Below are 25,739 nucleotides of genomic sequence, written 5' to 3' on the forward strand. Positions count from 1 at the left end.
TTGCTCCTGATAATCTTTTACAGACAGATTTTTCATTCAATTCAGAACTTAGTCTAAGCTTACAGTAAATTTACATGTGTGGGTGTGTTATGTATGTGTATTTGGGAAGAGTGGCTTCTCAATCAATCATGGCCTTATTTTGAACCATGTTTTTGATAATTGATTGTATAGAAAATATACATTTTCTGTCTTAGAAGAACTGAATTCATTTCCATCTGTTTTCCTTCAAACTCAATGATTAATTTTTATTTTATGTTTTAAAAAGCTTTGGGGACATAATGTATTCATGCTTCCTAATGTTTAAAATTTCAATTTACATTTTTTATTCTCTAGTATGTTTATAAAGATTTGTTTTGTCAATAATATTTTGAGCCCCTATTGATAGGCATTACTGAGATACAACTTTTGTTCCCAGTTGAGGGTGTAGTGAAATGGAAAATAAATTGAGATGAAGAGCATCAAATTGTGAAAGGAATTTACCTGAATTCCAAGTTCAGATTCTAAAACTAGAATTATGTGCTTGTACCTTGCATTACAGTTATGGCTAAACATGGGTCAGTATTCCATTCAAAAACTCAAGATGTGAAAAAAAAGCAAAATAATGGCAGACTCTCCATGTAGAAGTAGTTGAGCATATGGATACTGGTGACTCTCCACCTGTCCTCAATTATTGGAGAGAGCTGCCGTTCTTTGAAAGCTTTGATGATGCAGAGGTTTTTCAAAGACATTTTAATGGGTTCTAAATTCCTTGTCATTTAATTTTCCTATTCTGCCAGAGAGTCAATATGTATTTATAAAAATAAATGTTAATCATTTCAACTGGAGTGTCATCAGGAAAGGAGCTAAGAGAAGTGAATGAGAAAAGAAAATTGATTATAATCTCATCTTTGTTTTGTGTGACAAATAGTCATTTTGAGTAAATGCATGGAAAAACTTAATGATTGCTTTCCCACTAATAAATATGCTAAATCCATCTTTATATACGTAACATTATTATCCTTTGAATCTTGCTAGAGAACTTGTACTTTTAGGCTGAGCCATATAAAATAATTCTTTGTGCTTCTTTCTTTCTGTCTGCAAACTGGTGCAGAGACTTCATGATTGCACCAGCAGGGATCATAAAGAGAGCTTACTATGGGTGTTTTGAGACTCAGGTTGGAGGAAATAATTTTATTTCATTAATTTTTAAGGCTGAGATTGGGAGAGCCTTGAGAACTGTTGTACTGAATCTGAACTCGTATCTATTGACAGTGTTTCTTGCATTAACTATTATAAATAATTAAGATGTGTTCAAATGAAATTTCCTTTTTATCGTTTGTGTTGGTCTGAAAGAAGAACCAAGATTTAATTCTTTGCAGTTTTTTTTCTTTCTAAAAGTCTTTATTTCAAGGTTTAACCATTAGTAGATATTCACCTAATGCTGAATCACATAAATTTTTTCTTATCCAAAATTGGATTATTGCAGATAACACTTTTATACTGTAATATGGATGATAAAAGTTTTCAATTATGCATTATTTACAAATTTACATATTTATACATATTTTACAGATACACATGCTTGCAAGTTACATAAAATTTCAATTATGACTGATTCTTCTTTATTGATGCAGTCTGTAATTTTTAAATTAAAATCTGCTTTTTTTTTTTTTTTTTTTTTAGGGAATCCCAGGATTTCCTGGAAACCAAGGATTAATGGGCCAAAAGGCAAGTATTAATGATTTGGAAGGAGTGGTCCTGGATCTGCTTATTAAGACTGAAGAGGCAATGCTTGCCTTCACACAGAATATATATTTACAACATTTATGACAACAGCCAGCAATTCAAATATGATGTCATTTCAGAAGCTCTTTTGTGATGTATATAGATAATATTAATTTGGATTTACCCATATGTGTGTTGTTTACTTGATTACTTCTCTATCTTGTGCTTTAAGACAACATTTTTGGGATAATTTTATTCTTCCTGAACTGTGTCTTTAGCTGTTCCTATGCAAAAAATATCTTGGAAGTAAACTTTTCAGCTTTTATTTAAGTATAAATTTCCTTTTTTTACTTAGTTTTGAGAGATAAATTTGTATAGTATTTCAACCCAAAGTTGACTATTATTTTTTTTAATAAATTGAGGTTTTCCTTCCATTGTCTCCTGATCTCCATCGTTAATTAACACCATAAAAATTTGCTATCATTTTAACTATCATTCTTTTGTAAATGATCTAGTCCTTTCTTTTGGATTCTTTCCAGGTATTTTATTTATTTTTAGTGTTATGAAACTCGATACAAGTGGACTTCTCTATATTCATCCTGCTGGGAATTCAGTTTTCTTCCTGGCTTTATGAAATCATTTCTGTTAATTCTTGAAAAATTCAGCTGTTATCTTCATATTACCTCTATTCTCTCTGTTCTCTATTTCTGGTATATCTTTTTAAATTTTATTTTTTATTTTTGTAGTTGGAGATGGACAAAATGCCTTTATTTATTTGTTCATTTTTATGTGGTGCTGAGGATCGAAGCCAGTGCCTCACACATGCTAGGCAAGTGCTCTGCCACTGAGCTACAGCCCCAGCCCTCTGAAATATCTTATTCCTTCTTATTTTATACTCTATCTCTTAACACCATCTTCAATTTTCATTATTTTAATTTTGTCTTGTGTTCTGGTTGAATGTTTCTGAATATGTGTTTTACTTTACCTATTTTTCCTTTACTGAGTTGAATCATTTTTTTTAATTTAGAAGCAATCATATTTTTAACTTGTAGGAGCTCTAATTTTTCAAACCATATCTTTTTGTTCTTGATAGTCTCATTATATTTTCAGTCCTGATAGTTTTTCATGATTATATTTTTTAATTTTTAAAGATCTCATATGTAGTTTTAAATTCTAATATTTATACTTGGTTTGTTATTCCCTCTAGGTTGTGTGACTTGCTGTCCCCTGTTTCTTTACTGTTGATTGTGAGCTCATTGCTTTATTTTTATCTGGAGGGAGTCCTGTCAGCCTTGCTGGTAAATGGGGCGCTGTCACCTGGTAGCCTCAGATAGCATTTTAGTCCATTTTGAAATTTCAAGGTTGTCATGGCTATTGAGATTTCTATTTCCTCTCCATATCTGGCTCACATTGTTTCCCAATAGCTGAGCATGCACCTTAACCACTCATCCTTTTGTGTTATACATCTCTACCTTTGGCATGATTTCTTCATAGTTCCAAATCCTTACCAAATATAGCTTCAACCATATATTTTATTAACATCAGAGATATCTGAATAGTTCCCCAACTGCTTAGAAGACAAGCACTCTCTCTTGGAGGATGTCCTTTGCAACATTTTTGGTCTGAATTTAGAGAGTCCCTCAGTGTCTAGTCGATCACAATACCAAAAGTTGAAATCTAAATCCTGTTATTTTTATAATCCTTGTTTTTCTTAAAATAATTTTCATTCACTATCATAGCACTTAAACTCTAAAATAAGAAAATTTTCACTTGATTGTTTTTCTTGTCTCACTTTACCAACTGTCAGCTACTAGGTCTGCCTTTGGTAGAATGGCAAGTGTCACTCCAAATTTCACAATGAAATTATAAGACAGCAATTATGCAGAATCTAGCCCAGGTCTCTAAGGTGTTAAATCCCTGGTATTTCTGCTTTACCTGGCTATAGTATCAAATTAGAATGACTAATATTGAATTTTCATTTTGTAGTGCTTTGGTAGAAAATTTCTGAGAATAAATTATTGATACACAAGGTTTAAAATATAGTCTGTATTTGATTTTTAGGGAGAAATTGGACCTCCAGGACCACTAGGAAAAAAAGGAGCTCCAGGGATACCAGTAGGTCAAAATTGTTATCATGATGGTGTTTAAAATGTTGTTACTAAGTACCAGGAGTTTATATTTTGGAGTTCATAAAACTAGATAAGATACAACAATGAGATTTTTGAAGTCCACAAATTCCATCTATTTGTATGTAATGGTAATAGATTACCATTTTTCTTTAGGTGTCAAGATTTCTTTAGACTCTCAAAGAGTTGGTCACTTTAAGGTCAAAGTCAGGATTGGTAATGCTTGCTTGTAATCCTAGCAACTTGGGAGGCTGAGACAGGATGATTGTAAGTTTGATGCCAGCCAGGGAAACTTAGTGAGACACCACCTCAAAATAAAATAAAAATCTTAGGATGTGACAGAGAATCCCAGTGAAAAACAAACAAACAAACAAACAAAATAAAACACACACACACACACACACACATATCATTTAATTAAAAAACAAATATCAGGACCTTTACTGTAGAAAAATCAGAAAACAAATGTGCTAGGTATTCATTAAAAAATAATACTAGCTGGGCACAGTGGCACATACCTATAATCCCAGCGACTTGGGAGGCTGAGGCAGGAGGATTGCAAGTTCAAAGCCAGCCTTAGCAAAAGTGAGGCACTAAGCAACTCAGTGAGACCCTGTCTCTAAATAAAATACAAAACAGGGTTGGAGATGTGGCTTAGTGTTCAAGTGCCTCTGAGTTCAATCCTTGGTAACCCCCACTCCCCCAAAAAAGAGTACTAAGAATCATGAAAAAGTATAAAACTCAATGAATATTCTTTTTTCATTTTTAATAATTTATTAATAAATTAATGAAAGAAGAGGTCATATGCAAAGGTTTCTAAACCAGTGAAGAAATTGTTTTAGAATTTTCAGGAATATAAGAAACATGAGTTTTATATTGAAAATTATGAAAATTCTATTATGTATGAAGATTCCAGAGAAATTGTAAGTTTATTGCTAGACATGATATTGATCTTTAATTTATGATACAAACTGCCTCTAATAGCTTTTTATTCAAGTAAAACAGATCATTTTCACATTTGAAATTGATAACTTTAAATTATAAAAAAATAGATAAATTAAAACCCAGACATTTGACTTAGTGAATGAAAGATTTGGTGAATTTTGCATGCTAGAGTAAATAAGGAAAATGTCTATTAAGTGTGCATTCAAATTTTAAGAAGACTTAAAGAAGTATCTTTCCTTCAAGACTTAAAGAAGTATCTTTCCTCTACTTTCACCCATCACTACCAGGTTATATGTTAAAATAATCAATTAAATTTAGTTATTAGTAAAAACTATCTAGAAAAATGGAGGAATTGACTAGTGTCCATTGACCTCAAGAATAGCTATGTATAACATTTCTAATATTTGGCACACTTGCTATGAACTAGCAAATTTCATGTTTTGTAGTGGCAATAACATTGTAAGTTGATAGCAAAGCATTGTAGTGTCATGGTGTTTTTATTATGAACATACTGAAATTATGCTTTCTAATATTTGAAATTTTTCCACATCACGTTTCCTTTGCCAAATGTTTGTATGTGTGCATGCATGTATATCTATTTATAGTGTGTATGTATGTGTGCATATATATATATATATATATATATATATATTTGTGTGTGTGTTATCATATAATTTCTATATAATATTAAAGTAGACTCTAAATTAAGTAAGGTCCTACTTGCCAAAGTAGTTATCATTGTCTTGTTTTGAACCAAATGGTTAGATAAAAATGTGGCAATTTTGTAACTTGAGGAAAGATTGTTATAGTTAGAAAATATATTACATTATAATTCTCTTAAAATATTGTTCAGGATAATAGAAGTTTTAAGCAATGTTGATTGAGATGATACCTATGAAGAAAATTACTTCTTAGCCATCATGATAAATTGAACAGTTTGAAAAAATAAACATTTCCTCACATAAATATTTCTTTGCTCTTTTTTGGTCTTTTGGACATCAGCATTGTAAGGGCTCTGCTAGCCTTCATTCTGTCTTGTGGTTTGATTTTTAAATTTTTTGTTTGAAGGTAGTACATTAGGATTTAGTGGATTCATTATGAGAATGTGTAATGTGGAAATGCATTTACTATTTTAAAGTATTTTTCTCTAAATCACTTTTGAAATTCCCTCTTTAAAATGTAGGGCTTGATGGGAAGCAGTGGCTCACCAGGTCAGCCTGGCACACCAGGACTGAAGGTAGGTATGATGAGGGTCATAAGATTGAGACTTATGGGATCACAATGACCATTTATAACTTCAGTAACAATTTTAACTATGTTGATTCTATTATGAATGTGGTTTTAATTCTACAAACACTCACTTGTAAGAATGAAACCTAAGACAAAAGCTCGGCATTTGAAACAGGCTAAAATAAATCAGGTCAGGCTTAAGCTGGAGATGGGACAGGGTCCCTCATCAGTTGGTTTCTGCTTCCTTTTAGGTGTTTTAGGGAGCATCGAGGAATGCTTAGAGCTTATTGGAGCTTGGAGATAAAGGCACCAACCCCAAGAGCATTCATAGTTATGACTGGGCAAGGCTCTTATCAGTTTTCTAGTCTTCTTTTTGATATTTTTATTTATTGGGATGCATTTGGATTTTTAATAAATTTTGTTCAAACACATACTCCCTTATTCCTGTGGTTACGATAACATTTTATCTTTCAGATTTTTTTTTAAAAGTAAGGTAAGCTTAACAAATACATTTAGAACATCAGATTAGATTATCCTTAAGGTAAAACTGGAACTCTTTAATGTTACAGTTTGACCAATCTGTAAATATAGAGTCTTGTGTTAAGAGACCTATTTCACCCTTTGTTTTGGATTTAGCTTGTGGACAATTTACCAACCTCTGTGTGAACTTGTAACTGCCAGTTTTGTCAATGAAATGCTTGTTAACTATGCCTTCAATATTGTCTAGAAGTTCTAAGGTGGGACAAAAAAGCTGTATACATAAGACCAAGAATAAACTAAGTTTTTTTTTCTGGCTATACTCAGGAAACCATCCCCAACTGTTTAGTGAATAGATTTGAAGATAACTTTCCAAAAAGGAGTGATGAAGTAGCTGTTTTGGAAGCCTTTGGCCAGACAAGGTTCCAGGGGAAAAGACCCTGGCATACCAGATAAGGAGATGATCTAAATCTAGTCTATTTTTAATTTCTAAAATATTTAAAGAAAAAGGAAATATTGAAATGTTATGAGAGTCCAATGATACGGGAAAAGTAGCTCCTCCTTTATTCGTGGTGAATCCTGTGGATGTTTGGAGTATCATGAGTCCTAGCAGCTGTAGATGTCAGAATTAGTATAAAACCCTTGAATGAATGGGCTGGCCAAGTAGAAGTTCTATATAGGTAAGGAGGATATAGAGTAGTTTAATACCTCTTAATAACTGGATCGCTGTGGTCTCTCCCATTGTCTTCTGAATGCCCTAATTCTTAAGATTGCAGCCTGACATTTCATCATCTTTTTACTGGCTGCATTACACTATTGGCTCACACTGTGCTGAAGGTCTGTAAAACCTGCAGGATTTTCTATAAAAAGACTTTAGAACAATGCTTTTATTTTATCATCCACTATTTGAGTAAATGTTGGATCTGTAGGCAATTAGCTGGGTTAGCAAGTAGCTGTTTGCTCACATTTGTTTATTTTTACATGATTTTCTAATAGTTGTTTTCCCTCATCTTGCACTTATGCAATTATTTTGTTAAAGACAAAGATGTTAAAATTATACCTACTAGTATTTTCAGTGAAACATTTCAACTTCTCTTCATATAATCTCCTAGCTCAAGTATTGAAAACACTTTTGCAAAGAACAAGATATTTAATATTTTTGGCTTTGAGGGTCATATTGTCTCTATTGCAGTGACTCAGTTTTGCTGTTGAAATATGTAGCATCCAGGGGCAATATAGAAATGAATGAGTTTGGAATATGACTGTGTTCTGGTAGAACTTTATTTCAAAAACATGTGTTTGGCTGGATTTAGCTCAGTTAACTGAATTATATATTAGCATATTACTGAAAATTTTATCAACTGTTTATCAATTTTGTACCTTCAGTAGCATTGGTAGAAGTTCTAGCTACAGTGTGACAAAAACACTATTAAATAGTGTATGGATGAGGCTGACACTCTAGTTGATCTTCAGAAATCTTCCAATTCAGATTACAATTCTTCTTTTAAAAATATTCATTAGTACTTATTAGCCTACTTTTTCATACTAGTATATATACTTAAGATTTTTAACATTAAATAAATTATATTAAGATATATTGGCATAATCAAATCTTGTAACTTTGGACAAGTCTTGTCACCTCTGTGAATTTTAACTAATCATCTGTAAAATTAGAAATTTTAAGAAACCATTGTTTTATGGTTCCATAATATTATTCTTAAATGCCTAAATTAAATCCAAATATTACATTCATGTGTTTCTTACCATGAGTTGTCTAGAAAACATGTTAAAAGTTGTAAGTTTTCTTTACTTATTAGTGAACCCAGGTTGGTGCTGAGTGATCATTCCTTCCCCTGTTAGAGGTCACACTAACCTGTTTAATTAGGAGCTTTTGTCAGACATGGGCTTGTGATTTGGGGTATCCAAGTGTTTGAAAACCATTACTATATTTGACAATCTCACCTTATTAGCCAGCAGATTTGTGTTTTGTTTTGTTTTTCTCTCTCTCTCACTGTTCTCTTTTCCTATATTATACCTTTGCTCTGTCAATTTGGTCTTGCTTTCCAAATTTTCATCTGTTAGGACTTCATCAGAATCCTCAAAAAGAAACTAAACATTTTCTGATTCATATTTCTCAAAACAAACAAACACCCATTGCATATTTGAAGCTATGTTTCTTTTCTTCAGTTGCATATTGAAGGTGAGTCCTACAGAAAAAGAGAAACAAGACAAGGATTAGGATTCTCATCCCAGGAGATGCTGTTGAAGTTCATGGCTCCCACCTGTGAGGTGTGGAGACTCAGCTAAAGATTTTCTTCTCTTACCCTATACTTGGAGCTACCAGCTTTAACGCTTGCTTCTAAACAACCTTATAAATATGCAGGCTCAGTAATTTGCTTAAATGAATTTCTCTTAATAAATGAGTTTCTCTTAATTTATAGCATCTGTTTCAAGCACCTGGAAAGCTGAAAATATAAAGCTTATTTTAAATATATTCTTTTAAGTGTCTGTATCAGATTATTGTGACTATGGTTTTTTTTTTAATTCAAATGTTTTTGATGCATTGATAGGGAAGCAAAGGTGAGCCTGGACTTCAAGGGATACCTGGACCTTCTGGGCTCAAGGTAATTGTTGTTTGATGCATTTGGAATATTTTCAAAGAAATTATACACTCCATTTATTAATTAAGAAGATTATCATTTTTATCACTTAAAAATGTACTTGAATTTAAGAATTACCTATATTACAAAATTAATATACATGAAAGGAAATGGCCAACATAGGATTTCATTTTTATTTTTTAGATACTGTATCCTTGGGTAATAAAGACATGAAATAAACTTAGGCTTATTTTTTTTCTAGAAATGATATGTTATACCCTAATGAGAATATACTTTTCTAATCCAAAGAATGCAACTTTCTTAAGTGGTTGACTCTCACAAATGCTTTCATTTTCTTCAAGCCAAATGATTTATGTTTATTTCAATAGAATTTAAAATTCTTCAGTCTTTAAAAATCTAGAGCAATATTTAATGTCCCAGGAGTAGACACAATGAGCAAAGAGAATACAACTTAGGGCCTGGGGATGTAGCTCAGTGGTAGAGCCCTTGTCTTGCATGTGTGAGGCTCTGGGTTCTATCCCAGCACCAATAGAGACAGACAGACAGGCAGACAGACAGACACACATACACACACACACACACAGAGAGAGAGAGAGAGAGAGAGAGAGAGAGAGAGAACTTTGTTTTCATAAGAGAGTGAACCATAGTAAAGTGATAGTTTGAGACTAATGACAAAACAAAACCTCATGAAGCATGTTCAGGATCATGTTTTCTCACACACATATTTTAAATATTGTCAATTTTTTTTTAATAAATCCTTATTTCAGAAAGGAAAATCTCTACAGGATGATGGGGAATGGAGAAATTGAGTTAACTCATATATAATATTTCCTGTACCGAAAACAGTTCATGAATTTATTTCTAAGACAATAACATTCCATATCTATAAAGAACAAAATATAAACTTGCATAAATTTATGTACAAGAATGTTTTTCCCAACAATATAAAATAAAAACCATTAAAACTATAATGCAAATAGTATGAATTTTATTAAATAAAATAGCAAATTAAGAAAGTTGAATATTCTTCTGTAACCGAAAACATTTTAAAAGTATGTAATGTAACATAAACAGCTTCATAATACTAATATGTTTGAAGGTTAAAAGACATAAAATTATGCATATTTAGTGAGCACATTTTGTTAGCTAAACTATATGTAGTGACTTGGAATGAGACAAAAAATAATGAAGTAAAAATAGTGGGTAATGAACTTTTCAATAACTTCTTGTTTATTTGATTTGTAACAAAAAGGTTTGTTTTTAAGTAGCAATATGAGAAAAAGCAATCTTAAAGACTAGAAGAAGGTTATAGTAAACTCATAGTAACAAAAATACCTGTTTATTATTTTTATTAAATTATTATTTAGTTCATTGTTATTGTTATGAAGTATAATAAAAATACCACATATTTACAAAATTTTAAAATATGAATGCTATCAATTTTTCAACTGGCAAAGATAGGAAATATACAGAAAATTTTATTGGGATGCCAGTAAACTTTTCATTCTTTACAATTTCTGTGGTAATAAGTCTGTCCACCCATTTTTTAACTGTGTATCTTAAATTTGAAATGTTACGAAGAGATAAAAGCAGTGGTGTCTTTCACAAGCAGATCTGTGATAGTCACAGAATTTCTGTTTCCTAGGGAGAACCAGGAGCGAGGGGTCTCCCAGGCGAACCTGGATACACGGGCCTACCAGGAATTCAAGGAAAAACGGTATGCATTGTTTAGGATTTATACATCTCTTTTATTTAGTCACATTCATTTAAGTTTTCCTCTCATAAAATTGGCATACAGGGCTGATTATGTGTGTAGTGAGATGCCTCCTTCCATCTCTGGTCTGTGTGGAATGTGTTCAGTCCCATGCTTAGTAGCTTTGGCATCTCTCCCCTGTAAGGGCATTATCTCCGATATGAAGACCTGAGAAGAAGCATGCAAATTAGAAAATATAAACATACCATTAAAAATTTGAGATTTTTTTTTTTGCAGTCAATTCAAATGACCCAGGAATTTGCGTTTATTCAACATCTGGCACTATTGGGCTGGGGATATAGTTCAGTTGGTAGAGTGCTTGCCTCGCATACACAAAGCCATGGGTTCAATTCCCCAGCACTATAAAACAAACAAATAAACAAAAAAACAAACATGTGCCATTCTTACCAAAATGTGAACACTATTCTTACCAAAACTGGGACAGAATTCTGAGAGGGTAAAAATTACAACTACAATATTTGACCATGAAGTTCCTTTTTTAACTCTGTTACATAGAGTTTCACTGAAAATTAATGTAAAGGGTTTAAAAAACAAATCATCTATCTCATTGTAAATGTTTTGATGAGGTGCAACAGTAACACTAAGTGTCCTCCCACTCCTCTCCCTCTTTCTCTCATTTTGGTCAAGTAAAGGAATTCTGAATCATGAATCTGTCTAAAAACCATTATTTTGGGGAAGGCATTCAGCAACGATTCAGCATGTGCCAAAGGAGTTCATGCTCATGAAAATTCAGTATTTCAGATTAAAAGTAAATATATTGTTATTCTGGAAAGACACAAACCCTTACATATGTCTCCATCTCCCTGGTGATTTCAGTTTTCTACCATTTCATTTTGGTCTCCCTTTTGTATAATCTACTTTGCCTCTAGATTATGACACACGCTTCTTGACCTTTCTGTTCCAATGGGCAGAAGGCATCCTTTGCTAAGACAGGGTTGACCCCTCATTAAATGTTAGTGGATGTTAAATAAATCTTTGGGGAATGTATGTTTGGACTTGAGAGAATTTTTCTTATTCAAAAACGTGTCATTAAAAAGAAAATCTTTTTTTTTTTTTTTGTAAACTCTCAACTCTGATTAAATAGGATGATGAGGTAGAAACAAAATTTGGAAACAGTGTCCCTTCAACTTGGGTCAACTACTTACCTTTCCTGATAGCAGTTTCATATCAATGAAATGAGGGCATTGTACCATCAGTCTCTCATTTCCCTTCTAGTTGAGAAATTGTGAAACTTATTATTATGGAATATGAATTTTCCTTCAAAAGCCCATTTGAAGTATTTGTTTTCTAAAATATCATTTAAACAGCAGCGTGTTTTACTTTGTCATTGTTTCCTATAAACTTGTGGCTACTATTAGTTTAATGGAAGATTTTCAGTTTGATTTTATAAAACAATGTTTGTCAAAATAAGCCCTCTTCTGTTATTTTGTTTAACCTCAAACTATGAACAATATAGAGAAATGTTCTTCCTGGTAAAATAATGTAGGAGAACAAGAGTGTTCTTCCAAAATATAATTTTAGCACAGTATGGTTTTACTGTCTCCCAAAATAATTGGATCTGGAGTTAGCTTCTGTATATGAAAGCACTATTGGAATTTGCTAAAGAAAAACATGCTCATTTTAAAAGATATAAAATGTGCTAGATTATAATACACATTAACTGCTTTTTTTGCAGGGAGACAAAGGAAATCAAGGAGAAAAAGGCAGTCAGGTATGTTGCTTTATTTTTGTTTGTTTTTGGCATAGTAATAAAATGAGGACTTTTTCCTGTTAAATTCTTTTTTTTTAATTTTCATTTTTTTATTGATTGTTCAAAACATTACAGAGCTCATGATATATCATCTTTCATACATTTGACTCAATTGGGTTTTGAGCTCCCATTTTTACCCCAAATACAAATTGCAGAATCACTTCTGTTACATACTCACAGTTTTACATAATGGCATATTAGTGACTGTTGTATTCTGCTACCTTTCCTATCCCCTACTATCCCCCATCCCTTCCCCTCCCCTCCCATCTTCCCTCTCTACCTCCTCTGCTGTTGTTCAATTCTCTCCCTTTTTCTTTTAAAGGTTTTACAGTTTCTTCCCGTTTCACCATCGATTTCTGATTGTTCAATCCTATCTTTCTCCTTTTGCTACTGAGTTTCTCAGACAACATCTAAATTTGTTCTGGTAGAAAACTTAAGAACAAAATGATTCAACAAGATAAAGACAGATTTTATTATGTGCTTCTGACACCAATTGATTTAGATATTCATAGTGTGCATACTTTATGGCAAAAAAATTTTGATGAGAAACCACTAGTACCAAGTTAGAAAGTATGTTCAAGCAAATATGTGGAGGGAGAATTATACTAGAAAATGATATTACACTTAAGAAAACCAGGCACTTTAGAAAAACATTCAGTTTTAGGTATCCTGGCAACAAAGGCAAAGAAGAGCCCTGCTTCTACTTTAGAAGACAAGGATAGTTCCACCTTAATTAATGTAAGTGACTGTAGAGTGTTTTTTTTTTTAATTTCATTAACTAAAGAAAGACACAGGAATAGGAAACCCTTAGCTGAGTCAATGATATATTTTTCTGACATAAATTGTATCTATTGTTTTTTAAATTTTATAAATTTTAAAAATGATACTTAAAACAAAAAAAACTTTTGAAACAGTTCACAAATATAAAATCATGGAGACATAGGAAGAAATTTCAAATTGAAGTAATAATCGTTACAGTCTGTTAAATTCATAGTCTTAATAGTCTTTTCTCATAAATTTATTCTTCATAACATGTATGAACTCTTGTAGAGTGGCATGACAAAATTCAGGGATTTTCCCAGTTTATTTTTTTAACTGAAAAATCTTCCAAGTATTATTATAATTACCTAAAGTTAACCTTAAAATTTGTAGTGAGGTAAATTTTTAGTGTCTCTGGGTTCCAGACCTGCATGTTCCAGTGGCCTTCTTGGTATTACATTTGGATGTCCCAAATTCAACTTGTACAAAATTAAATTTGTTGTCTTTCCCCATCAACCACTTCCTGCTCCTTATACTTTGTCGCAGTAGTTGGTACTACCACACAACCACCTCCTCACCCTCACAAAAATGTTGTAGATTGACCCCCAACCTTCTTTCTCTCTTTTCACATTCAGTCGTTCAATCAGCTATGAACTACCCCTTGAATGTGGTCCCTTTTTGCTGTCCCCACTGTCCTAATGATTTCTTGTTGGGGGTCCTGGGTTACTGTGATGTTTTCCTAAATGCTCTCTTGAGCCCCATGGACACTCTTCCTCCTGTACTTTCATCAACATGCAGTACCTACATCATGCACCTGCTTAGGAATCCTTTAACAGTGCCCCACACATTAAAGATAGTCTATCCCATAAAGTTCCTCCTGGTTTGATGGAATCTTATTTTGCAGAGGTTTTTTTTTTTTCTTCTTGTGTCTCTGCCCCCTATTATCTATTCTTGCTCAGCTGTTTTAACCAAAAGGAGCTGCTTGCTCTGCCCTTTGCCTGATCTCTCAATCTCACTCTTCACTCCTTTCCTTAAATGGCTGCCTCTCACTTATCCTTCCAGGTTGTACTCAAGGGTGAGTCACGTTCCCTCCCTTCTCAAATGTCCCTTCCTAAATTCCCAGCCCAGATATTTAACTATATATTGTATACTTATCAGGCACTATTTTTCTCATTCTTGATGTAAGTGCCTACCTTCTCACCACACATTTGTGACACCTTTGTTTCACTGTCCCTACATGCCAACAAATAGGTGCTCCTCAATAAATATTGGGAATTCACTTATATAAGGAAATGAATGTCGATAGGCAAGAATGATTTAAAATTTTAGTCACTGTATCATTCATTGTTATATTATTAGTCATTAATCTTCTTAGAAACTACTAATTAGCCAGGTGTGGGGCTGTACACCTGTAATCCCAGCAGTTCTGGAGGCTGAGGCAGGAGCATTTCCAGTTCAAAGCCAGCCTCAGCAAAAACAAGGTGCAAAGCAACTCAGTGAGAACCTGTCTCTAAATAAAATACAAAATAGGGCTGGGAATGTGGCTCAGTGGTCAAGTGCCTCTGAGTTTAATCCCCAGTACCCCCCACCACACAAAAAAAGGAAACTATTAATTATTTTGTCTAATGTAGGGTTGTAGTGCTTGAATCTGGCATAATGTCTTATTTTGATATCAAAAATATTTATTTAATAGAGAAATGCGGTTTTAGCTTTTTAATTTTTCTTTTATTTGTCCTGCTTTAAAGATTTTTTTTCAAATGTTGTCTTACTAAAATATAATAGTACATTTTTAATTTTTTAAAGAAAAATTTAAAAGTAGTTAAAACTAAGTATACGTTTGTCATTGAAGTTATTAAAATGTTAACATCCATTGGATTTTAAAACTCTTCTCATACTCTGTGGATGATAGAGTTCTTGCCTATTATGTGCAAGGCCCTAAGTTCAATCCCCAATACAAAACAAAAACTAAACAACCGTTTTCTTGTACAATATCCTCATTATTTGAAATTATTTACATGTTCCCTCGAAATCAGTAGTTTGTTCCAGTCTCTATCCATTTAACCATTAGCTTTAGATTGACTGCTTCTCACTTCTTTTTTTTCTCTGATTAACCAACGTTCCTATTAATTTATACATGTTTGTATCACTGCTTTTGTGATATTTCTTTGAGACTTCAGGATAATGTATAACATATTGCAGATGTGATCATATCATATGTATAAACTAATCATTAATGTTTATTAAATTTTAAAGGGACAGAAAGGAGAAACTGGAAGACAAGGGATTCCTGGGCAACAGGTATTTTTGTTTTTCTTTCACAAAAAATGAAATAACGAGCCACGTAACTGGGCCATGCTGAGAGAAGTTTAGTTTGAAGTAATAATGAGTGAGGCAAGCATAGATGTAACACACTTTAAGCATAGAAGGATGGAACTGCTGAGTGGTAGTGGTAATAATGATTTTGTTGTATATTTTCATTTTCTAATCCTGATAACAGTAGTGGCTGTGAACTTTGGCTTATAATGTCCCCCCCCCCCCAACTCTGGCTAAATTATTGACTAAAAGTAGAAAATTTCACCTGTTTCTTTGGGTAATCCTGTTACTGACCAGAGGCAGCTGGCAGAACAATGGCCATATCTCCATATTTGCCATTTAATCTTTTCTTCTTTAAATGTTTATAGTTGGGGGCACACATGGTGAAGGAATGTTACTTGTTTCCCTGTAGTTTGCTCAGAGAGATAATTTACTACTCCAGAGACTTACTAAAATGCTCTCCCTAGGGACTGTGTCATGAAACAAATATAGAAGAAGTTGCTCTGCTTCTCCCCTGACTGAACCCTTCTCATTAGGTAATGCTCTAGTGAGATGCCATGTGGCACATAAGATCAGTCAGAGCCAAAAGCACGGAAGTGATTAATACTCATATAGCATGTTTGCTGCTGTAGTGCTATAACTTCAGTGTCAGTTCAATTCCAGCTTGAACTGGACTGAAAGGGCAAGCTGTATTTGTGAGTCTTCCCATGAGGTGGACTCTTACTCTGAATGTGGGTAGAAGAAAGATTGAGCAATTACACCAGCTCTATAGATAGGGTAATAAAACTATAGCAGTATCTGCAGGGACAGGGCTCTCTGGGTCCCTCACTTGGAGGAATATGATAGCCCACAGAATAGTGTTTGAAGATACACACACACACACACACACACACACACACAGGCTGGACACTATGGTGCACACCTGCAATCTGAGTGACTCTGGAGGCTAAGGCAAAAGGATCACCAATTTCAAGGCCAGCCTCAGCAACTTAGTGAGACCCTTTCTCAAAAAGGGATAGGGATGTAACTCAGTGGTAAAATGTTTCTGGGTTCAATTCTTAGTAAAACACACACACACACACACACACACACACACTCATCATACACAATTATATTATTTTGTCTGTAATATAGAATAGAGGTAAGTGCTACATTTTAAGAATTTAGAAGCTAACAGTAGGATCAAAAGCCACTGAAAAGAAATTAATTGAGTGTGCCTATGTAAAATTAAAAGAAATATCTCTTAATTTTTGTGCTCCTCAATTTGACTCAAACTCAACTGATGACACACCCAGCTCTATCTTTATTTCCCTCTCTGGCAAGACAGAGTGAGCCCTCCGAGTATCTAGAAATAGCTGTTCTCAAAGGATCTCTATCCCTTATTCATTCAAGCTCCACAGCCCAGGGACTCACACCAAAAATTCTTATTAACAGTAACTCTGAATGGAAGGATATGTTCTTTGAAATTCAAGATCAAACAGCTAGTTGCTGGCTTATAGAAGGTTTTTCCTCCAAGGTCCCATTAACTTTATTTTTTGTTTTCCTACTTCTCAAGGAAAATAATGTGTTCTCTCCCCTAAGACAGGATTCGGATTCCCCAGAAAGCTTCTGCCCTGGGTTTATTGGAAGCTTCATTTCCCACTGCCAGGAACTGAGCCTCCTTTGAGCACCAGGTGTCAGAGCTGCTATTGCGTTTCCATAGCCAAATAGCTATCCCAACTTCTTCATATAAACAGTCTTAGTTACCTGTCATTTTACCAAATGCTGCATATGTGTGATTTTTAGGCCTCGTTTTGTGAATGAAGTCCAAGTAAACATTTTTTTCTCACGAAATCATCTTAATGGATTCTCTGGTGACAGGTGTTTCCAGTTTCAGCTCTAATTTATTTCTCATCCCTACAATTTACTATTTGTCTGTCCTCTTACATTGACTCCAGTGTGTATGCAGGATTTTATCTGATAGCAATCACTTCTGCAACTTCAGAAACAAGCCTTAATATTTAAAGAATGGCCTTACAAGGAGTGTTTTGTTCGTTTATAGGTTGAGTGTCCCTCAGCTAAAACACTTGGGACCAAGTATAATTCAGATTTCAGATGTTTTTTAAATTTTGGAATATTTGCATATTACATCATGAGCTAACTTCGGGATGCGACCCAGGTCTAAACATGAAACTCATTTATGTTTCATATACACCTTACATAGTGTTTTAAAGTTTCCATTTGTGGCATCATATCAGTGTGCAAAAAATTTCAAATTTTGGAGTATCTCAGATGTTGAAATTCTCAGATTACTTAACCTATAATAGATTTTTTATATGAAAACTAAATTTAATTTGGTGGTTTTATGCTTACATTTTAATATGCAAATCTTTATCATTTCTTTCCTAACAAACATTGACTGTATATAATTTTTTCATCCCTTTGTTTGATTTAAATATCCATGCCTAAAGAACCTGAAAATAAATCAAAAGGTACATCCCAACTCAAACTTCATCATGTGAAATGTTATATGTTATATTTAATATTAAATTGGTTAACATAGATTTTTAATTTTCCCAAAGTCAAAATATGAAATTCTCCTTGTCTATGTGAAAGCTGTATTTCTTTCCCTGAACTGATGGTGGGTAATTTTGAAGCCTGTGTATATAGTGAATTTTAAAAATAAAAAATTTGAATTCTTCTGATAATTTATACCATCTATTATGTCATTGGAATGAATATGTGAAAGAGATAAGTGGGAAAGAATTTAATAGAGCCATCTATATGTATCTGGTAATTAGAAGGATGAATGAATAGCCTCCCAGCCACTGCTATGATAAATTATTAACAGAATAATAAATATTTCTGAAATTACTAGAAATTAAATTTATTAAGAGATATGCACATATTCAGTAATCACAGATTTTTTCTATATATTTAAAAATTGCTTAGAAGTATTTACTAAATCCTTTTCACCATTTAAACATAAAGGATGGTGTTTCTTTGTTTTTAAGCCCAGCACCATAGTGTCCAGCCATTAAAAATGCTATATTGTATATAATAATACCTCTCTAATCTCTTAATTACCAGTAATGAGTGGTTTAGGCACTGGAGAAATAGGCATTTTCTCTCTAATAACTTCTTTTAAAATTTGTTCTTTGTATATATACATGACAGTAGAGTATATTATGACATATCTACCATGGAGTAACTCTTATCACTTTAATAGTATCTTTAATTCATCCCTTATCAATTGTACTCAACCAAAATTTAATTTTAAGAATATAAACTTGGGAAAATAGATTACCTGTCTGAATTACAGACTAAAAAGAACATACCTTATATTTAATCTCAGTTGAGTTTTAATTTTCTTTAAAATAATAATCATTTAAAATCCATTACAATCCTATTCTGATCTTCATGATTTGCTCTATAGCATATCAAAATATTAATATCTGATGGTGAAAAATTTATACAAATCAAAAATTTTGTATTATTCAGATAACATATTTTCTAGTCACTAGCCTTCTTTAAAAAAGGCAATAATGATTTCTTATGTCCATTCATGATACTAATTCTATCAATCAATAGTTTCCAAACTGAAAATCAAAGTTTGATTAAATATGTGGTAAAGGTACTTGTCATATTACTAGTATGGTAGGTTTACACATTTATTAGTCTTTTTCCTGTTTTCAAAGGGAATTCAAGGCCATCATGGTGCAAAAGGAGAGGTATGTTTCTTCAAATATGGTCTTTGCTCAGCCTTCATTATTTGGGTTTTCAGTACTGTAAATATCTAGATTTTGGTGTTGTGAATAGAAAATATCTTCTATAGTCTTCAGTAGAAGCTCTTAGTTGGTGGTTTTTAAAATATAGACATTTATCCCTGACTAAACTGTGAGAGAGAAAAGTCATGTATGTTTATGCTTTAAATATCCCTGATACATAGTGGATATTCACCTGGAACATAGTGGATAAGTGTTTATTAAAATAGTAAAATAAAAAAAGAATGTGGACATTTATACTGACTTAGGTGTAAATTGTCATAGAGTTGAGAAAATCATCAATTGTTATTCACAACTGGGATCTGCATTTTTCTATGAAAAGTAGTGTGCATCTCTATATTTATCTACTTACTAGAATGGAAGTGCCTTGGGACAGGACCATGTCATGTCATTGTTATAACTCTATTGCTGTACAATATGCTCAGTAAATAGTGCATATTTTTGAGTTGCCTAGCTGGATGTGGATGTGTGGATAAATGAAAGTTCAGATGGTATGAAATTTCTTTCCTGGTCAATGATGATATTTTCTCCATAATTTGTATCTGTATATGTGCATATAAATAAATAAATATATGTGTGTGTGTGTGTGTGTGTGTGTATGTCATATCCTTTATGACTTTTATGATGCAGTTGTGCCTTCTGAAATACTTAAAAGGAATTTCTAAAGATTTACTTTGGCTTTAGAGAGGTGAAAAGGGAGAACCTGGAATCAGAGGTGCCATTGGACCGAAAGGAGAATCTGGGGTGGATGGCCTGATGGGGCCTGTGGGTCCCAAGGGGCAGCGTGGAGAAGCAGGTCCTCAGGGACCTCCAGGATTGGATGGAAAGCCTGTATGTATTCTGCTTCTTTCAGTGTTTGTATATTTTTGTTGCTTTTTATGCTACACGTACATTTTATAACCCATGATATTTTGATGCAGGGAAGAGAATTTTCAGAACAGTTTATTCGTCAAGTTTGCACTGATGTGTTAAGAGGTAAGTCTCAAACATAGTTTTTAATAACTTCTTTCAAACTGCAAAAATAATCCACATTCTTAGTAGAAATTGTGGAAGACATAACCAAAATAAAGAAGAAAATAGACATTTATAAGACTTGCTATGGGCTTTTGGTATGGATATATTTATAAAGATGAAATATTAAAAGTATTTGTTGTTTTTTAGTGAAGGAATTTATTATTATTTCATCATTAATTAAATTATTAACACACATCATGACAAATCAGTGCCTAAATATTTTGAATATCTATAATTTGCCAATTTTTGAGCAGGAGGAGCACTCTTTCTTTCTGCCCTATTTTAAGCAGTTGCTATGATAAAATTATTGAATAGAATAATGACTATTTCTGTAAATTACTAGAAATTAAATTTATTGAGATATGCTTATAGTCAGTAATCTCAGATTTTGTTCCATTCATTTAAAAATTGCTTAGAAATAGTATTAACTCCTATTCACCATTTAAACATAAAGGGTCGTATTTCTTTATTTTTAAGCTCAGCTACCGGTCTTACTTCAGAGTGGCAGAATTCAAAATTGTGATCACTGCCAATCTCAGCGTGGTTCCCCAGGTGTTCCTGGGCCACCTGGTCCCATAGGCCCTGAAGGTCCCCGAGGATTTCCTGGTTTGCCAGGAAGAGATGGTGTTCCTGGACTAATAGGTGCCCCTGGACGTCCTGGTGCCAGAGGACTAAAAGGTACTTAATTTGTTTGAGTAAGAAAATGAACAATAAGGGGGCATTTTAAAATTTAAACCCTGTTATTTACCTAGTAGGTAAAAGTTCATTTTTATTTTCATAATGGAAAAATATTTTGAAAACCCTTAAGCCTTTAAATAATTTGTCAACTGTGTTAAAGAGCAATTGTTCTATTTATTGAAGCAATATTCTGTCAGAGAGGTTAAAATTGTGAACATGTGAAGGTACAGATGTTGACAATACATTTAGAAATTTTAATTGAGTTTAATAAAGTCTTTAAAAGAAAATCATAGCCTGGTGTGGTGGCACACACCTGTAATCCCAGTGGCTCAAGAGGCTGAGGTAGGAGGATCAGGAGTTCAAAGCCAGCCTCAGCAAAAGCGATGTGCTAAGCAACTCAGTGAGACCCTGTCTCTGAATAAAATACAAAATGGGGCTGGGGATGTGGCTCAGTGGTCAAATCCCATGAGTTCAATCCCTGGTACCAAAAAAAAAAAAAAAAAAAGACTCACAGACACTATTTCCTTTATTTTGACTTTGGTGCTTTCTGTACTGTTATCTTATTCAGAATTCTTTTTTCTATTACAGGAAAAATTATGTTTTGCCTCCAATATCTCACAATTTACTTCTTTGCCTTTGAAATTTTATGTGAAATGTTGTTTGATACTTCTAATCTATTTATTTAATATTATATGAACAATTTGAACATTTCATGAAAGTAATAAAAAGCAATTGTAATAAACAAATGATGACAAACCATTGTGTTTTCTCAATATTTAATTCCCATTATATCTTTCATCTACACTGCTGATTAGTTTTGAAAATTTTACTTCATAAATTATGTTTTCCATTAGTAAAAAAAAAAAGATAACAGACTATATTTGAATAGATAATTTTCTTTCAATGTGTATGTTATTAGCTTTGAGAGAAACATTCTAGAAGACAGAGATTTTACAGAAAAATCATCTTACTCACATGTTTGACTCTCTGCAGGCCTACCAGGAAGAAATGGGGCAAAGGGGAGCCAAGGGTTTGGGTATCCTGGAGAGCAAGGTCCTCCTGGTCCCCCAGGTAAGAACTGGGGTGTGCTCCTAAGTGTTGCTGTACTGTGTTTTTTTGTTTGTTTGTTTGTTTTGTGTTTTGTTTTTGCTTGGTTGGTTGGTTTTTTGAGGTGGGGTCTCCCTAAGTTGCCCAGGCTGGCCCTGAAATCCAGAGCTCAAGTAATCTTCCTACCTCAACCTTCCGATTAGCTGGGGCTACATGTATGCACCACCACATCTAGCTTGTTGCAAGTTTTGTTTTAAGAAAAATCATCATAAAACTATGTCAAATAATTTGAAGCCAAGACTTTCTTTAATCATTTATAGTTGAAACATTGAGGTTTTGTCATGCATATCTTTTATCCATGAATCATTTAGGATTATCTGTTGCTTGGACTCCTTGGAAGGTCTAGAGTGGTTCCATTCACCTCTGCCTAGCTGATGTGTAAGGCTGTTTAGTCTTTATGACTCTTGGGGAAGCAAAATAATGCTAAAAGCTGAGTCTCAAGTAACCTCTGTTATCTGTGCTATTTAGCTTTATTGTGCCTCAGTTACCTTTTTCATAAAATGCATTATGACATTATTGGAAAACTACATGAATTCATGTACATGGTGCTTTTAGAACAGTGCATAGCAATCAGACTTGTGCTTTCCATAAGTGTTTACTATTACTCTTATTTTAGATAATTCATGAAACTTTTTTTTAAGAGAGAGTGAGAGAGGAGAGAGAGAGAGAGAGAAAGAATTTTTTTTAATATTTATTTTTTAGTTCTCGGCGGACACAACATCTTTGTTGGTATGTGGTGCTGAGGATCGAACCCAGGCCGCACGCATGCCAGGCGAGCGCGCTACCACTTGAGCCACATCCCCAGCCCTCATGAAACTTTTGAGTAGAACAAATGATTTAATACTATTTATCTAAAGCACTTAGGACTTTACCTACAATCAGGGTTAAGCGCTAAGTAAATTTTTATCAATAGTAATAGCAGGAAGTAGAGTAGTAGGAAGTGCTCCCAATTACTCTGCTCTGTCCCTTAATCTGAATATTTTGTTTTTATTTTGAATCATCATTTTAGAAAACCAGTATCCTAAGTTAACTCTCCTTGGATATATTAAACGAACTAGCCAAGCTATAGTTGATAAATTACTGTTGTAATACCTGTATACTATGATAATGACAATGTATTTACATATGAAATCTTATATGATTTAAATAGGCACTTTTACTGCAAAAAAAAAGACACAAAATGACTTCATTAAGCTTTGACTTACTTACATATCACCTGCTAATTTAATATCATATTGATAAAAGACTGAAAGGAAGAAATATGTTCGCACAATCCACAAATCAGAAGGGTAAAATGTTCACTCAGTGTCTTAATTTGTAATATGATTAGGTTTAGCCAATTTTTACGAAAGCTGATATTTACTTTTTTGAGGTTCTTTTGAAAGTGAGAAGCTTGTAGAGAATTAGTGCAAATATGTAAAATGTTCAAAGAATTGTTTTTCAGTTTAAATTTCTTGCAGAATCAGCGACTTCCCCATCAAAACCCAAGTGCCCTATTCACTTGTTGCTCATGTCCTATCTCAGGTCCTGAGGGTCCTCCTGGAATAAGCAAAGAAGGTCCTCAAGGAGACCCAGGAATCCCTGGCAAGGATGGAGATCATGGGAAGCCTGGAATCCAAGGGCAGCCAGGCCCCCCGGGGATCTGTGATCCATCTCTGTGTTTTAGTGTGATTGTAGGAAGAGATCCCTTTAGAAAAGGACCCAACTATTAGTCTGATGCCTCATTCAGCAACCTAGGCATGGTGCTTTTCTTTTGTGGTCTTTTACATCTCAGGAAGATAACCAGCAGTAATCCCTTGAAGAGTAACTAAAGTACCTCGGTGTTTTTATTTTTTTTTCCTCAAGGAAAATTATATAAAAGGTCACATACTGATTTAAAAGGCTCCGCAATAATTTGGAGCCTTGAGATTAGTAGCATTAATTAAGTCTCAAGGGTTTCTTGTGAAGTCCATTTGTTTTAATCAAAGTTGAATATAAAAATCCACCATTGCCTGTTAACCAGTCCAGTTCGTTTGTCACTGTGAAATACTTCACATTCAGTCTCCATGCAGGGGACATTTGAGTTTGTGCTTGTGTGTATTTCATGTTGCATATCATAGCTCATGTGTCATATTAGCCAAGATGTATCTGGTCATTGGAAACAAGATCAGGGCTGATATTCATCTAGGATAGATGGTGCAATTGGCCCTCTGTATCCATGAATTTAACTAACAGTGAGTTGAAAATATTGTTTTTTTTAACTGTGTCAGTACTGAACATGTTTAGACTTTTTCCTTGTCATTATTCCCTAAACAATACAATATAATAACTATTTACATAACATTTATCTTGTGTTAGGTATTATAAGTAATCTAGAAATGATTATTTAAAGTACATGGGAGGATGTGCATGGCTATGTCCAAATACTATGCCATTTTATAAAAGGGACTTAAGTATCTGTGGATTTGGTATTCGTGGGTCGTTGGTAGAAGTCCTGGAACCAACCCCCTAAAGATACTGTGGTAGGACTGTGTTGTCACATGAGTCATTTACTTTGGTGTCTGTGCTTATTGGTTAGGGTCAGTGGACTACTTGTTGTTCAGTGTTTTTAATATCACCTCTGAATACATTTAATGTGTTTCTTATTTCACTTTCAAACTCCAAAATCAGATCCATGATAATGCTAAGAAAGTGTACTGCTTACATTTGAATGGTCCAAATTAATTAACATTAAAAATATTTTTAAAGAAATGTTTCAGTGTATAATATATTCAAAGGAAACATCACTTCAGAAGTACTAAGAAGACTTCATACTTACTGATTAATTGAAATGTTTGCTGTATGCCTTCATTTTTCATTTCACTTATATGTGTATGTTCATGTATGTTAATTTTCATTTCAGCAAAGCTAAAGGGAATAAATGCTGTAGTTGAAAGATTATTCCATAAAAAAGATTATTCCATAAATCTTAGTGTGTTTTCATATCTTTAGTACACTTCAAACTATTACAAACAGTCTTTGTGTACTGTACTTAATGCTTTTGTAAGGAACAGAATTGAGATATTTTGTCTTTGTCATGCTCAAAATTTTGTTATATTCTTGTTATCATAGTACAATAAAGTTTTGTATGAGCCTGAGTGTGGTCTTTTTTAAAATAAATAAATTTACATATATATTTAAATATATAATATAAATAAATAAATATACATATATAATATAAATATACATATATAAATATATTTAACTTTAGCTGATTGTTGAGTACATTATCCATATTCAAGATGACTTACATATCATTTCACTTACTAAATTGTTTACCCTATCCTCAAAATAATGGGCTCATCTGAAAGAAGAACCTACAAATTGAGTTGATAAGATACTTGCCCCAAAAGATGGAGCACAGCTTCCTTGTCCAGTCATGGCCTTTGATCAGTGTTTAGCTACATCTATGTGCAGATTACAATACTTTGATGAGGACTTTGGAGGAGATTAAAGTCC

General features: G+C 33.3%; 1 protein-coding gene across 1 annotated transcript in view; it reads left to right on the forward strand.

Annotated features, from left to right (window-relative positions):
• Positions 1-25,378, forward strand: part of Col21a1 (collagen type XXI alpha 1 chain) — a 169,050-nt gene extending 143,672 nt beyond the window's left edge. The window contains exons 19-31 of the mRNA XM_078019855.1: positions 1,663-1,707; positions 3,766-3,819; positions 5,959-6,012; positions 9,053-9,106; positions 10,749-10,820; positions 12,553-12,588; positions 15,640-15,684; positions 19,377-19,409; positions 20,148-20,294; positions 20,384-20,438; positions 20,955-21,155; positions 22,149-22,226; positions 23,787-25,378. Of these exons, the coding sequence (XP_077875981.1) occupies positions 1,663-1,707; positions 3,766-3,819; positions 5,959-6,012; positions 9,053-9,106; positions 10,749-10,820; positions 12,553-12,588; positions 15,640-15,684; positions 19,377-19,409; positions 20,148-20,294; positions 20,384-20,438; positions 20,955-21,155; positions 22,149-22,226; positions 23,787-23,974 (1,062 nt within the window). The 3' untranslated portion in view covers positions 23,975-25,378. The remainder of the gene's footprint in view (positions 1-1,662; positions 1,708-3,765; positions 3,820-5,958; positions 6,013-9,052; positions 9,107-10,748; positions 10,821-12,552; positions 12,589-15,639; positions 15,685-19,376; positions 19,410-20,147; positions 20,295-20,383; positions 20,439-20,954; positions 21,156-22,148; positions 22,227-23,786) is intronic.
• Positions 25,379-25,739: the final 361 nt, after the last annotated feature.

This window comes from Ictidomys tridecemlineatus, chromosome 8, assembly GCF_052094955.1.
Source record: "Ictidomys tridecemlineatus isolate mIctTri1 chromosome 8, mIctTri1.hap1, whole genome shotgun sequence".
NCBI lineage: Eukaryota > Metazoa > Chordata > Mammalia > Rodentia > Sciuridae > Ictidomys > Ictidomys tridecemlineatus.